The 17,054-nt window shown below is 35.8% G+C and overlaps 1 protein-coding gene and 1 pseudogene across 1 annotated transcript; one reads left to right on the forward strand and one right to left on the reverse strand.

Annotated features, from left to right (window-relative positions):
* Window positions 1-6,125: 6,125 nt before the first annotated feature.
* On the reverse strand, window positions 6,126-7,152 carry LOC120781813 (annotated as a pseudogene).
* A 4,491-nt stretch (window positions 7,153-11,643) lies between these two features.
* LOC120781814 lies at window positions 11,644-12,335 on the forward strand. The gene is made up of 2 exons (XM_040114032.1): window positions 11,644-12,024; window positions 12,078-12,335. The coding sequence occupies exons 1-2, from the start codon at window positions 11,644-11,646 to the stop codon at window positions 12,333-12,335; spliced, it is 639 nt and encodes a 212-aa protein (XP_039969966.1).
* The last annotated feature ends 4,719 nt before the right edge of the window (window positions 12,336-17,054 follow it).

Raw genomic sequence — 17,054 nt, forward strand, 5'->3', positions numbered from 1 at the left:
ATCACGTGAAAAAGCATCTCATCTTCCATCCGAAACAACTAAAAAATGAAAATTAATTTTTTGACACCTAAGCCCCTTTCCGTAGACCAGGTCACATATATGTAAATGAACATGCATACAGGGTTTGTCCGGTATAGGAATATTAGAAACTGACTATACTTCTGAGCGTGCACGCACCGACTGGATTCGTTAGAGGGCATTCGTAGCTTACGAACGATCAATGGTGAGAATGGTCGGTTGTCTCCGAGCACTTGGAGAGAAATAACAAACATTTTCGCGCGACGTGTTCCTGTGAGTGGTGCCAGCCGAAAATGCAGCGTTCGTTAGATCAGAGGTACGCGATTAAATTCTGTGTGAAACTCGGTAAATCTGCTACAAAGACGTTTGATATGATCAAGCAGGTTTACCCAAATTTTGCTTTAGCAAGAAGTAGTATGTTTCGGTGGTATCGAGCGTTTTTGGAGAGTCGGAAAGGGGTCGCTGATGAAGACCGTGCTGGGAGACCTGCGACTTCGACAAATACCGACTATGTTTCGAGTGCGCAAAGTTTTGAACTCTGACCGTCGACTAAGTATTCATTTAATTGCCAAGATGTTGAATTTATCAAAATCTCTGCTTTATGACATTGAGACCGAGCGCTTCAATATGCGCAAGGTGTGCACGAAGATAGTCCCAAAAGTGCTCACTGACGACCAGAAATTGCGGCGAGTGGAAATGTGCCAAGACAATTTTAACATGTGTGAAAGTTACCTCCAATTTTTGAATAACATAATCACAGGTGACGAGTCATGTATCTTTGAATATGATTTCGAGACAAAGAGGAAAACTTCTGAGCATTTTGAGATGACAGAACGGAACCTCGGCTCTCAAGGCTATTCCGTGACGACTGCAATGCTTAGAAATCGCGCTGGCAGCGTTCGTCGCAGAATGAGTATATTTTGTTTAAGTTTTTAAAGAATTGTACCGAATGGTTCAATAAATTCTTTTAAATCGACTCGAATCGAATTACTTTCCGGACAAACCCTATATACATATGTACCATACGCAATGGCAGATGGTATACCAGCTGCAATTTATCAATTCTATGTTCTCGTTTTATTCGTAGCGCGAAAATAATACGCATATTTCCGGACAAACCCTATATACATATGTACCATACGCAATGGCAGATGGTATACTAGCTGCAATTTATCAATACTATGTTCTCGTTTTATTCGTAGCGCGAAAATAATACGCATATTTATGTAAAAAATCTGTCAATGCTTTATTGATATTGATAAATAAGCTTGCCGTATAGTAAAATACAATATGCTTATTTTAATTTTATATTTTATTATTTTTATTTTTTTATAACAGGTGGCGCAAAAAAAAACGGAAGCAAATACATTTTCTCAAGCTCATATAAAATTACAAAAATTCAATAATTTCTTAAAAATATATTATTGCAAAGAAATATAAATTTAATTTAATTCGTATATTGAGAATCGTTAATTGAAAGCGTATATAATATCTACGGAAACTCGTGGGGTGCCTCAAAGTTCGATCGAAAGAAACGGAAAGCTGAGTTCAGTGAATCATTGTAAAATGAATGGATCGGGAGAAAACTTGCAGAAAATTTCAAGCAAAAGTGGAAAACGTGCAAACAATGAGTCTCCTAAACTACATAAAAAAAAAACAAATTCTTATACAACCAAATAAATTTGACATTCTAAGTGATGATGACGATGCTGTGTTAAACGATGGTGAGAATGTATCAGTAAACGAAAGAGAAGTGTTGAATGCTCCAAAGCCACCGCCGTTAATCATACCTGGGGTTCATAACATATGCGAAATGATAAAATCTATTGCAAGTATAATTGCCAAAAAAGATTTTAGATATTAATCGCTAAGCGATGGTCAAATTAAAGTTATGATAAATAATATTGATTCATATAGAAAAGTTGTAAAACATTTAGATAGTGTTAAGGTGTGATTTCACACATATCAACCCAAACAGGAGCGATCATATAGAGTAGTGATAAAAGGTATTCACTTTTCCACTGATTTGGAGGAAATAATTAATAATATTTCCGCATTAGGTCATAAAGTAAGAAATGTTTCTAATGCTAACAGTAGAATCACAAGCAACCACTATCAATGTTCTTTGTTGATTTGGAGCCCAGCGCCAACAATAAAGAAATTTATGAGCTTAAACACTTAAAAAATGCTATTATTAAGGTAGAGGCTCCTCGTCAAACTAATGACATTGTTCAATGCTATCGATATCAGGAATTTGGGCATACAAAAACGTATTGCAAAAAACCGTATAAATGTGTAAAATCTATATATTATTCTAAGACAAGGCGCTTATTTCCAGAGATCTACAAAACGTACAGAGACAAATAATACATCAAATTAAAGTGTGCGATCTGAAACTTTGCACAAATTTTACAGATTTTAAATTCATTGAAACACTTTTGATATATTTGCGTTTAAAGTTCTTCAATTTTTACATTAAGCTAATATAAGCAGCGCTTCTACAGAAAGGAGCATATATGTAAGAGAATGAATAATTAAAAATGTTTCTGTCATTTGCTTTCGTTACACACATACCCACATACGCGAAGGCGCAAGTGCGAAATCTAACAACAACAATGTTGTCTGCTCGGTAGCAAAATGACAATAAGCAGAGATAAAGTGATGTTTAACTCCTCTCTCACTGGAAGTGAGAGAGCAATTGCTAAACGTCAAAACCACCTAAACTTTGACAGTTGATCGAGTTCAGGAGGTTTTGACGTTTAGCAATTGGAAACGAGCGATGGCCAGATTGAAATCTTACCAAAAAATATATATACGGAGGGATTTGCTGCATCGTTCAAGACCTCTTATCAAAATATGCAAAACAATGAAAATTAAATAAATTTGTGAAATTTAAAGGTATTTGATGAAATGTTTTGTAATTTGAAACATCATAGTATTATTTTCAATTGAAAATTATTAAAAACTTTTAATGATTGAGAGCTAACAACCTTAAATCCTATTATTGGGTATTGAATAGACAAAAGTCAGTTGTTATAATATTCTTTAAAAAGATTTAAATAGTTTCTCCATATAATAAATAACCACTATTTAGTAATTTATATTCGTACTAAATGTTGGGTATTGGGTTAAAATGCCCAAAAATTGTTATTTTGTTCGATCTGGCCATAATGGAAAATGTTATAAAAAACGCTAATTTTGAGGCGCTCTCACACTGGAATAAGTTTAACATCCCCTTATTCCTGACAATAAGCATAGATAACTTGATACGAGACTCTTTGGTTCGAGAGAGAGCTGTCAAAACTCGCATTTTTTATAACATTTGCCAATGATGCCACTGCTGAAAAATATTAACTTGGGTATTTAATAAATTATACAAAACACTAAATTAAACACTTTGAAAATGCATACATACATATACATATATGTAAATGCTAAAATGCAAAATCATTAATTAATTTACATAAACATTTATTTTGCCAAAATATGTTCGCACAGTTTCATTTCACACTAATTTCGTCAAGTAATTATAGCGCTGCTTTTCTGACATCCCGCCTTTTTCACTAACTGCTGGTTGACGGCACCATGATTGTGTTTTTTGCCAGCTCAGAAAACAGATCAGCTGCAAGCGAGAGAGCAAGAAAAGAGATTCTAATCAAGTTATCTATGACAATAAGAGAATGACGAATATTACAAATGACAAATGTTTGCTTTGGCATGTGCACTGGTACATACATACATATGCATGCGCTAAGGCGCTATCTACGATTTGACATGCGCTCTCTTCTATGTTGCACGAATATGTATGTACGAGCTAAGGAACACTGCGCTGTGACATGCGCACTCTACTTTGTTTAATATTCACACATACATACTTACAAACATATGTATGTATATACATATGTATGGGCGAAGACGCAAGTGCAAAATCTAACAGAAATATTGTTGTCGGCGTTATTTTGATTAGAAGTGTTATTGCGTTAGGTAAGCTTTGAGTCAGTTCAGTTTTCTTCCAAAAGTCAAGGCGGCTATTACCAACGAACACATACAAACTACATCGAATTTCAGTTCAGATTCAGATTAATTATTAAAAATAAAATGCCAAACCAAAGGCGAATTAGACGAAAAAGGAGTTTAACAGGTCGAAGAGAAGAGGTGAATGTTATAGATAAAAAGGAATTTTTAATTGTTAATGTATGTATGTATATGAATTGACCTGTTTTATTAGAGCCGTAGTCATGCAGGATCTATGGCAAGTTATTTCAAAGCTGCCCTAAACTCCGTAGTTCTTCCGGAGTATAGTTCGCTTGGGGGTTTGACTAACATATGTTTACATTGTAAAGCGAAACATTTCGGAAGTGAAAAGGTACCTGTACTTTTCATTGTTCTATATTCGTAATATATGTATATACATACTCACACCCCTATTCTGTGCACTTGACAAATTCAACATATTTCTAATTTGTCAAAGCTTTACATTTATCAAGCATTTGGTATTCTGTGTCTGAAATAAAAAGCTCTTTTCTTTATAAGTTGTTAAGATGTCAAATGCTCTTGACAGCAGTGCTCGTTATGAATTAAATATCTGATTGTGCATCTTGTTGTGAAAATGGAAGATATTTTACTTTTGTTATTATTGTTCAACGAAGATGAAAATTGTGAGAATAGGAATCGCGCGCGGCATTTAAAAAGTTTACGCGACGATAGCAATCCATTTTCTTTGAGCGAGAATATTTTTGTGCAAAATTTTAGATTAACTCGTGAAATTTGCCGCCGCCTAATTGATGAACTGGCCCCACATGATAATCAGAATACGTCACTACCTTTAACTGTAAGGGTTCTAGCAGCTTTGAATTTCTTTGGACACGGCTCATATCAGAAATGTGTAGGTAACAACGTCAACTTGCCCATGAGTCAGTCATCCCTTTCGAGAAGTGTGCGAGCTGTAGCAAAACTTATTGTGAAGATGAAGGGAGGAGAAATAAAGTTTCCCAGTTCAATAGAGGAAGAAACTTTTATAAAAACGGGGCAAGTATTATTGTAATACAAATAATAATATGCTAATTTATTTGAAATACATATATTCCAGATTTTTTAGAAAATTTGGAATAAAAAGCACCATATGAGCAATTGACTGCACGCATATTGCTATCATTGCTCCACCATCAAATAATGTCGAACGTCCTCTTAATTTATATTTAAATAGAAAAGGATTCTACGGTATCAATGTTGAAGCAGTAAGTTTTGTTTTTGCATGCACATACATACATACATATATGCCAATGCAATTTTTGAATGTATCGTTTTTTAGGTTTGCGATCACCGATTATGTTTTACATTTGTCAATGCTAAATTTCCGGGTGCAACACATGACTCTGGAATTTGGGCAACTTCTGACCTACCAGAACATCTCATTCGTCAGCATACTAATACGTCTGAGAAACAACGGAGGGAATCTTGGCTTCTTGGCGATCAAGGTTATCCTCTAGAACCGTGGCTTTTAACACCAGTGGGAACACCTAATACCCATAAAGAGCAAAAATACAACAAATTCCATGGTTCTGCAAGAAACTGCATAGAGAGAGCATTTGGTGTTTTAAAATCTCGCTTCAGATGTTTATTGAAGCACCGAGTTCTACATTATTCACACGAAACTTCCGCTTTGTTTGTTAGTACTTGCGTTATATTGCATAATATAATGACGAAAGCAGGCATTACGTTCAACGAAATAGATGACGGGGTTGCAGAAGACTTTGATTCTCCAATTAATGATTATAACTCTTCACAGTACATGCGCGAAGGTGAAAGAACAAGATCAAGATATATATCAACTCTTTAGTTATATACATATATACAGAAGCCAATCCATATACTTATGTACATAAGTATATAAATGTTCTCACAATTCGACTTTTGAAATACACTACTTACTTCCATTATTTGTTTATTTATTTATCCTTTTTGTTAAAAGAAAACAAATTGAAATTTCCCTTCCATTTTTTTTATTCTATTATAAAACAAAAAACCAAACTTAATTAATTCAATAAATATTAATTAAATAAAAATATTACACATACGTTATTTCAATTTTAATTCAACTTTAGATATTATTTTTTATTACTAGTAAACGATTTTGTAAGTTCTGTTATAGAACTAGTTAGGCCTTGAATGGCCTGCATCATTTCCCGATGCTCCCGTCTCCTCTCTACCTCAGCAGCATTCCTTTTTGGAATATCAGCTATCAAAGTGCTGATAAGCTTGTTTCGTGCACTTCGTGATAGCTCCGAAGTTGAAGCATCCTTAAAAGAAAAAAACGTAATAAGAAATTGCAAAAAAAATTATACATATATTAATTTTATAATTATATCATAATGAAAACTTACCTGGTTTTCCAAGCTAGGATACGTAGATGGTGACGTTGGGCTTGCTGTATGGTGTTCGGGATTTGGGCTTGCATCTACCTGACTGCATAATTGGTGAGGACTACCCGTGGGTGATGAAATTGCGCATTCATCTGTTTGCTCAATTGGCGTTAAACCTAGGCTTTGCACATTTTGCATCCCATCTACAGCGGCCGAGCCAAATGTCGACAAAGCCATTTCTTCGAAGTCCGTCATCGGCTTGGAACTTGGACCTCTACCTGTGAGCCTTTGAGTCATTTTCAACCGCCTTGCTCGAGTGCGCAGTTGGCTTTTCCAAACGCCTAACGTCTATAAATTAACACAATATAATAAATAAACGAAAAATAAACTAAAATGTTACCTCTTTCCATTTTGCAGCACTTCGTATTGGTCCTCTGCACGAATTAAGTTGTTTCTGCCAGCTGTTGCCACAACTCCTTCATCCGTTGAGGTGTCTTTGGCAATTTTTCCCCGTACTAATTTCTGGGTGTGCTTGGCAAAACAACACATATGCCTCCAGCTGCTCGTGCGTAGCTCTATCGTGCTTGGGTTTACTATAAAAGTAAAAGTTAAATTATAAATTTTGTTAATAATTAAAATTTGGAAACTTACGTTGCAGAATTGTCCATTTTAACGAATAATTTGAATAGAAATCAGCTGTTTTCTATTTACATTATTTTTTCACCATACGTGTGGGGAAAGCTTTACGAATTGAAGCTTTTACTTTTATCAAGATTGCCACAGAATACCAAAATTTTTCTCGCTTGTTAAATATTTGAGTTAATTGTCAATATTTTATTAATTTGTCAAAAGCACAGAATAGGGGTGTTATTGTCTTAATATTTGGTTGAAATTGTTACTAGGTAAGAAATGGCTTTACGACATGTTGTCATGGCAGAAAAGTTAAACTTCAAGAATTACGTGTACCTGAGTTTTTGAAAGCTGTGTTAGAAAATGATTTGAGCTCTTGGCGGGGACACTATTTGGAGAATATTCGGCAGCTAAATAGTTCGTTTGCTTTTGCATCATTCGAAGCGAAAATTGCGGAGCCTACAGGGCGCGGACCATATTGCTTCCGAATACATGGAGAAATCCACGAAATGCTTTCAAATGTTAACCCCTTGGCAAATGAGTATAAGTGTTGCGCCAAGCGACATCTTTTGTAAATCTAAATCTAAATCTAAACTCAAAAAAAAAAGAATGAAATATAAAATTATTATTGAACTTATAAATATTGAATTGCACAAAATATCATGCTTATCTTAATAATACATTTATCTTACCTTCATTTATTACTTACCTTAATTCTATTACAATATTTAACGAAAGATAATTACTTACCCCTTGTATTTACATTACCACTAGCTTAAGCCGTTAGTTTTAAGATTTAGGCTAAGCAACTCCAAGAACGGAACAATTGAAGCATTGCATTAAAAAACGTGAAATCGAACGGACGTCTCCTTTTCATTTGTCGGAATCTTTTTCTCGTGACAGGCAATTAGGCTTTAATTTATTCGCGCATTCCCAGTACATATTTTTTCGCATCTCAAAAACGCTTGAGATTTTTCATGGCGCCCGAGCAGGGACTAAGTGCGTGAGCTTAGTATATATTTCATTACTTTCGTTTTCGTTTATTAAATAATTTCGTGCTAATTGCCTGTCAATTCGTTCGGTTTCGGCATTTCGTGAAAGTGAGGTGGAAATAAATTAAACATAAAAAAAAAAGAAAAACAACACCTAAAAACAAATATATATTATAAAGAAATCAAAAAGATACCAAAAGAAAAATACAAATACATATGTACATATAATTGGAACATATACTAAAAGTGGTTAAGTGCAGTGATACCTGAAACACAAAAGAGGAAAAATAATTATAAAACATAAAATACATAACTAAAGTGATAACAAAAAGAAAAAGTGGCGTGAAAAGTATTAAATACTTATATACATACATACACAAAAAGAAAATGCTAAGTGACAAGCATAATTTACATTCATACATCTACACGTAAAGTGGAGTGTGAAAAAATTAGAAAAAAACGGTACTCTACTTTCATACATATATACGCGTATACGTAACGTGAAGAAGGTGCGGTACAGTGTGTTTCACGTTAATAACACCAAGTGGTTCGAAATAGACTCGGCTAAAAGTAAAAACAAAAAAAATTAATTATATACATGCATTGTGTAAAAGTGCCGTCTGACAAAAAAATTAAAAGTTAACCGTGAAGTGCCCTTAAACACTACCGCAACAAAATACCGCTTTTTGAGCCGTAAGAGTGAAGGACCGCTATTAAATACTTACCGCTTCCAGTGCCGCTACCAAACCCCGTAAATATATAGTGTCGCCAAGTGTCCAATTTTGCTACGTCAACTCCATCACATCGCTGCTGCCATCAGTCGCTGCTGCCATCAGTCGCTGCTGCCATTAGTCGCTGCTATCATCACTCGCCGCTGCCATTATTCGCTGCTACCACAACGCCGCTGCTGCTATCGTCGCTGCTACCATCAAACCGCTGCTGCCATCAACGCCGCTGCTGCTTTTTCGAGCTTTTAGCTGTTGGCCAAATTAGAAATGGTCCCAACCAACCAACTTTTCAGAAAACCCTTTTAGGATGGATTGTATCTGGCAAATACGCCTTTAATATAAGTTCTCCTCCCAGATTACATAGCACACTATGCCAAGCTGAAGAAGACTTCACGCCAATAGATTCAGTAGTCCAAAAATTTTGGGCTCTTGAAGAATTACCTTCAGAATCAAATGGCAGCAAATTCACACCAGAGCAACAAGAGTGTGAAAACTTTTTCGTAAATACAACTCAAGTATTGCCTTCAGGACGGCTTCAAGTAAGAATGCCTTTTAATGCTTACCGTAAGTTACTCGGTCACTCCTATGAAACCGCAGTACGGCGGTTTCAGGCCCTGGAGAGAAGGACATTAAAAGATCCAGAACTTCGCAAAATGTATCTGGACTTTATGAATGAATATAGAGCATTGGGTCACATGAGCCCAACGAACAATAAGATCCCGAGTGAGCCACACTACTTCATTCCGCATCAATGCGTTTTAAGGCCCGAGAGCGCAACAACCAAATTACGTGTTGTATTTGATGCCTCGAGTCGATCTTCAACTCAAATAGCGTTGAATGAACTTTTGATGGTAGGTCCAACCATCCAAGAAAAATTATATTCAACTCTTCTTCGTTTTCGATTACATAAGTATGCACTAACAGCGGACATTACTAAAATGTACCGTCAAATAATTATGCTTGAAGAAGACAGAAATTGTCAACTTATTGTGTGGAGAGAGCATCCTTCTGAGCAAATTCAAATTTTTCGTCTTAACACCGTAACATACGGCACTGCGCCTGCTCCATTTCCCGCAACACGGTGTTTGCAAATGCTCAGTGATGCAAATACGATGAAATATCCACTCGGTTCATTGGCCATCAAAAGAGACTTTTACGTTGATGATTTATTAACAGGGTCAGAAAATTTTGAGTCTAGATCTTTTGAAAAGTGAGGTAATTAAAATATTAAACTCGGCCGGATTCACCTTAACGAAATGGTTTTCGAACCACCCTAATTTTTTCGACAGTGATTGCACTGAAAAGTCATTAAGTTTCAATGACAAAAACTCCACTAAAACTTTAGGAATCCATTGGTTGCCGAAAGAGGATTTGTTTCGCTTTGTTTTAGATGACAATTTTAATGATCTGCAAGCCACTAAACGAAACATATTGTCAGTTTCTGCTCGCCTTTTTGATCCTCTTGGATTACTAGCCCCACTAGTTACCAAAGCAAAAATCTTATTGCAAGAGCTTTGGATCCAAAAACTAGATTGGGATGAGTCGATTCCATTGCGCCTTGACACTAGCTGGCAGAACTTTAAAGCCAACCTAATGCAGCTCTCATCGATAAGCATTCCTCGTTACGTAAACGTTGAGTCGAGTGCCATCTGCCAAATACATGGCTTCTCCGACGCCTCAATAAGGGCGTGCGGATGCTGCATATACATACGAAGCGAATCCGCTAGTGATAGGTATTAAATGCATGCTGCTTACTGCAAAGTCTAGAGTGGCTCCGCTGAAGACCAAATCTCTTCCGCGTCTTGAGCTCTCGGCAGCCCATCTTCTTCCGAAATTATGGTCAAGAGTAGCGCCTATGTTGAGTCGACATTTCGAAAATATTACATTTTGGACAGACTCTGAAATCGTTTTACATTGGATTAAAACACATCCATCTTCACTACAAACCTTCGTCGCAAACAGAGTGTCCGAAATCCAAGAGTTGACTGACAAAGTACATTGGCGACATGTGCCAACGAAACAAAATCCTGCGGATCAAGTGTCTCGGGGTTGTAACGTGGACGAATTGAATAATTCAATATGGTTTAGCGGTCCACAGTTCCTCCTAGAAGACCCTACTTTATGGCCAATTAATAACCACTTCCAGCTCTCACCAGAATACGAAGCATTAGAAAAGAAGAAAACTACATTTACATTAATTTCGACTGCTGAGAAAAATTCAATATTGGACCTTATTGAAAAATTCTCTTCTCATAAAAAATTGCTTCGTGTTGTCGCATATATACTACGATGGATCAGGCGACCACCAAAATCCTGCAGGGGCCAAGATCTGACTTCAGAAGAGCTAAACTTGAGCTTTCTAAAAATTGCACAGGTGGTCCAACATTCAGACTTTTCGGATGTTATTCAAAAATTGCATAAAGGCACCACCCTACCCGCAAACTTGCAAAAACTCAACCCATTTTTGCATGAGTACTCGGATATGTCGCTGTCGTTCAAATTAATCCGAGTAGGAGGCCGCCTATTAAATAAAAGTTCGCACTTCGTTATAACATATTTACGGTTCCTGCACATTCGAAATCACACGCTGGGGCTAAAGCGTTGGTTGCGCTTCTTCAAAAACGCATATGGCTAATTAATGCCCGAGAAGCTTGCAGTGGAACCGTAAGAAACTGTATACATTGTTTTCATTACAAGCCGAAGTTGCAAAACCAAATAATGGGAAATTTGCCAGTCGAAAGACTTCGAGCACTACGAAAAATACGCGGTCGACCACCCGTAAAAACATATATTGCAGTTTTCGTTTGCTTTACTTCCAAAGCAGTTCATTTAGAATTAGTTTCAGACCTGTCAACTAATTCATTTACTTTCGCCCTAAAAAGGTTCATTGGTCGCCGAGGAATGCCCCAGAAGATGTTCAGCGACAACGCAACCAACTTCGTCGGCGCCGATCGCAAGCTGCGCGAGCTGAAAGAGGCGTTTCTGGCCCAGGCAACGGAATTGAAGGGATTCGCCGCAGACGAAGGGTTCAGCTTCACCTTTATACCACCGCGGGAGCCGCACTTCGGCGGATTATGGGAGGCCGCGGTGAAGTCCGCCAAACATCTAATCGTTCGCGCAATCGGCAACGTGCTCCTCACGGTAGAGGAGCTATCAACACTGCTGGCCGAAGTGGAAGCAATCCTCAATTCTAGGCCCCTAACACCTCTGAACCAGGACCCCAACGATGGCGAAGCGTTAACTCCGGCGCATCTCTTAATAGGGTGCTCCCTGCGATCACTCCCACCAGCACAGGTAGCGAGAGATGGCAACTTGTTTGTTGTCTCAAGCAACAGTTTTGGCGACAGTGGTCCAAAACATACCTGACGGGTCTTCAGGAGCGCACCAAATGGTTACACCCGAAACGGAATCTGCAGCCCGGCGACCTCGTCCTCGTACACGAAGACAACACACCACCGCAGCAGTGGGTAACAGGACGAGTCGTCGCAACCGTCGAAGGTCAAGACGGCAAGGTGCGAGTCGCAGACATAACAACGAAGGCGGGCACGATTAAGCGCCCCATCCACAAATTAGCCTTACTTCCAATGGATGTTGAAGGAACCTGATCCTGTCAAGGTGGCCGGTGTGCGCCAAGCGACATCTTTTGTAAATCTAAATCTAAATCTAAACTCAAAAAAAAAGAATGAAATATAAAATTATTATTGAACTTATAAATATTGAATTGCACAAAATATCATACTTACCTTAATAATACATTTATGTTACCTCCATTTATTACTTACCTTAATTCTATTACAATATTTAACGAAAGATAATTACTTACCCCTTGTATTTACATTACCACTAGCTTAAGCCGTTAGTTTTAAGATTAGGCTAAGCAACTCCAAGAACGGAACAATTGAAGCATTGCATTAAAAAACGTGAAATCGAACGGACGTCTCCTTTTCATTTGTCGGAATCTTTTTCTCGTGACAGGCAATTAGGCTTTTAATTATTCGCGCATTCCCAGTTATATTTTTTCGCATCTCAAAAACGCTTGAGATTTTTCAATAAGCATATGGCGCAGGTTGAACGCGAAGAGGAACAGAGGGCCAGAGAAGAAAATCGCAATGCTCGCCGAATTAGCATGCTACTTTTGCTTAGATCGATTATTACGTGATATTCACCAAAATGAAATACCTTTTGGTGGAAAGGTTATTTTATTAGGTGGTGATTTCAGGCAAGTTCTTCCTGTGGTGCCCAAAAGCTCACGCGCCGCTATAGTTGGTAATGGTTTGAAACGGTGTTCACTTGGGAAATTTTTTAGGTGTCTCAAACTCTCAACGAATATGCGTTCTAAAGAATCCTTATACAACAGTTTTCTTTTGCGTGTTGGAGAAGGTCGAGAGCTCTCTCCAGAGTCGAAAATCAATATACCAGAAGAGATATTTTTGCTAAATGAAAATTTAGTGGATTGGGTATTTCAGCCTCAGTCTGGTGTTATTAGTCAGAACCATTTGAAGGATCGGGCAATTTTGTGTCCAAAAAATGATCACTGTACGATAATAAATAGTGAAATAGTAAATATGTTGCCCGGTGAAGAAAGGGTATATTATAGCGTGGATACTGTAGTTTCTGAAGATCCTCAAGAGCATGTCGGATTCCCTACAGAATTTCTAAACTCCCTTAATTTCAGTGGAGTAGCGCCTCATGAGTTAAGGCTTAAGGTTGGAACAGTTGTGATGTTAATTCGCAATCTTAATACATATGAAGGGTTGGTCAATGGGACTCGCTTGATAGTAAAAGCATTACATTGTAATTGTTCGGAGTTCGAAATTTTAACCGGTGAATCACAAGGGAAACAAATTTTATTGCCCCGTATAAATTTACAGCCCAGCGAATCAACATTTCCTTTTATTTTAAAGCGTCGCCAATTTCCAATAATTGTAGCATTCGCAATAACAATAAACAAATCTCAAGGGCAGACTCTAGCAAGAGTTGGTGTTTTCCTCAAGGAGGATTGTTTTACGCATGGCCAGCTGTATGTCGCATTGAGTCGAGTACGATCTTCTCAAGATATCAAAGTTAAGACTTACGACCAAAATAAAACCACTACGAATGTAGTTTTCCATGAAGTACTTGAATAAATTGAGTTTTTATAAAAAAAAATGTTTTTTACTTTTTTCATTTTAAATAACGGAGTCCCCCGATTATCGGGGGTTATTACGAGTGTAATTTAATGCAATGCACTGCTCAACTGCTGTACAGATTAAGTCAGTCTTTGCTTAAGTCTGTACTGTGAGAGTTCACTTTTGACTCTGGTTTTCTTTATTAAAATTTCTTCCCTCAATACATTTCTTAATTCTAATTTTTTAACTATGTATATGTGTATATGTGTGTATGCTTAGTGTGCATACACATGTGTAAATATGTATTATATTTTTATTGCATTTTTCAGATACCAACGCATTGATATTTTATAGTTTTTTAGATTAGTGCATCTAACGCACTTATACACATACGTACACACGCTTGATACTTTCTTATCTGTTGCTTGTGTGCATTAATATTTCGAGTATGTATATTTTGTATTTTAATATTAGTATTATGTATACTCTAATTTATGAGTTTTTTCTTTTATGTGCAATGATTTTCACATTTTTATGAGCAAGTCTCATATTACAATTTTGTTGCTTACCATTGCACTTGACATTTAGTGGACTGTATATACTTTTATTTAATTTATTGTTTACATGTATATTTTTATGTATTAATGTAGTTGTGTCAAAAATATAATTTTGTATATATAATTCTATCTTAAGGTTACAAAACTTTCATGTTCATATCTTTATGAACATTCTGCCAGGGCCAAAGTTGTATCTTAACTTTACTTGTATATTATGTTTTATTATTAATATTTTTAATTATGTCTAACTGGAAGTTCAAATGGAACAGTCACAGTTCTTGTAACACATTTGGATCTTATACATATATAAAATAGTAATGATTAATGCTATTATCAAAACTAATGTTAGCGAAACGTGACCACTTACGTGATGAAAATTTATACCTTTTAATTTTATATTTTCTGTTTTGAGGAGTTCTATTTGTTGTTTAAGATGTACGATATCTTTGGTATTGTTTATTAATGTTGAATCAAAAGGTTTTATTTGTAGTTCTGGAATATCTTCAATATCTTTAACCCAAGAAGAGGATAGCAATTCTTTTTTAATTTCAGATTGTATGTGATGAGATGCTGTTACAGTTACTCCTTCATGCCGGACTGTGCATCCTTCTCTTATTGTCATAATGTCTTGACTAGGGATTTCTATATGCATTTCTTGATTATTATCACATTCTAGATATATCATTGCTTTGCTAAATAATTTGTAAAGCCACCGATTTTGAGAAGATAATTTTATCCAAACGTTTTCATTTGTAGAAGGTTTGAAATCACATGCTTCATTTTCTAATTGTTTTAAAGCTGCTACTTCACATGAATTATCCGTCGCTGATTTCCAAGCTAAATTTCCAGGACATTGGTAATGATTCTCTGAGTTAGTAGAACATTTATCTAGATCTACTTGGTTTATAAGTGAATATTGATTCAAATCAAACTTGTATATTAAATATTCTGCCTTTATTTCTGGAATAATCATATTCCCTTTGTAATTTATTGGAAGTGGATTTAATTTATATACGTTTGACGGTTCATACGATATTAAGGGAATTCCTAGGTTTATGACTAGCCGAATCAACAATTAAACCTTTAGCAGTCATCGATTTATAAATTTCTTTTAATTCGTTACCCGATTGTCTTCCAGGTAGTATTAATTTGTGTGGTAGTTTGTTTCTAATAAATTCAATTTCTTTATTAAGTTGCGAAGGCTTTAATAGTTTTGGATTTATGCGACCATGATTTATGTCAATTAGAAGATTAATTATTGAAGTTTGGATTTCTTCACATTCGTCCATAACTATTCCTATTGAAATGGTTAATATTTGAAACATCAAGGTCATTCGTTCAGCATTTTGATCTTTTATTAGTTCGTTATAAGATTTATTAAATTACGGTTAACTTCATCTGTTGTTTTTTTTTAATATATTTATGGTAGAATCAACTACCGATGTCTGCCTTTAAAACAATTTTGCTATATCTTTTTGGTTGTCGAAAATATTTCTAATATTTGATTCCATATTTTCTCCGTCATCAGCATCCATAATTCCGAATAATATTTGGTGAATTGAACCAACGAATTCGAATGGTGCTCGCTTTTTTCTATTTTGTTTTTTCATAAACAATTCATTATTTGCTTTAAGACTATTATATTTGTCATTTAAAGTTGCAGTAATCATTATGCAGGCATCTTCGTAATAGGTCAATATTTTGCATTGATTTTCAAGTCTGTTAATAAATTCTTGTATTTTATGCATCCGATCATAATAAGTACCTAATTCGTAATAGACTATTAAATTCCATTTTGAATATAATATAATAATATTATGCCCATTTTACTAATCGGTTCCAAATATATTGCTGTATTATTTTTTAGTTTAGTTACTGAAGCTCCTGATTTAGATGTATCATTAATGTATAATGACTTAGTTTGTGTTGCTAGCATGAGTATCGTTAAGAACCACATCATCAATTTGCTAGACTTACTCGGTCGTTCTGAGGTTGCAGTATTTTTTGTTATTCTCGAAGTCAGCAAACTTGTCACATGATTTGCTTCCTCTGCTCTACTGCTGTTTGTTACCTCCAGTGAGCATAATTTGTGAACGGGCCGTTTAAGTATGCCATTTTGTAATTTTAGAGTTACAACTCTTATATTTCCATCCTTTCCCGGATGAGTTTCAATAATTTTTCCTAATGGCCATTTGGCTGGATGAGTTTCTTCATTTTTAATAATAACTATTTGTCCTTGTACGAGATTAGCCTGTTTGGTTTTCCATTTCATGCGTTGTTGCAACATTACAACATATTCGCTTTCCCATCGTTTCCAAAAGTCTTTTTTAAGTTTTTGTATTAATTTCCATCTATCTAATGAACCTATTTGGTTATCATTAATTGCTTCAGGACAATCTATTATTGGACATCCTATTAAAAAATTGCCAGGCGTTAAAACGTCTATATCGCTTTCACTATCTATCGCACATAAAGGTCGTGAATTCAGTATTGCTTCAATCTGTGATAGCAAAGTAATCATTTCTTCAAATGTCAATTTAGTTTCGCCTATCACTCTTTTTAAATTTTTTTTTTTTTATTTTGTTTATACATTGCAACTAGTTCAAATAAAAGAAAGGACTAACAAGCAACTTGAATAGGACTTAAAAACTATATGAAA

The sequence above is a fragment of the Bactrocera tryoni genome, unplaced genomic scaffold, assembly GCF_016617805.1.
Source record: "Bactrocera tryoni isolate S06 unplaced genomic scaffold, CSIRO_BtryS06_freeze2 scaffold_7, whole genome shotgun sequence".
In the NCBI taxonomy this organism is placed as follows: domain Eukaryota; kingdom Metazoa; phylum Arthropoda; class Insecta; order Diptera; family Tephritidae; genus Bactrocera; species Bactrocera tryoni.

What these genes read in the sequence shown, in the direction of transcription:
- LOC120781814 (XM_040114032.1), top strand. Translation starts at nt 11,644, where the DNA reads ATGTTCAGCGACAACGCAACCAACTTCGTCGGCGCCGATCGCAAGCTG. An exon ending in GATCACTCCCACCAGCACAG is followed by an intron (nt 12,025 to 12,077) that starts GTAGCGAGAGAT and finishes TTTTGGCGACAG; the next exon opens with TGGTCCAAAACATACCTGAC.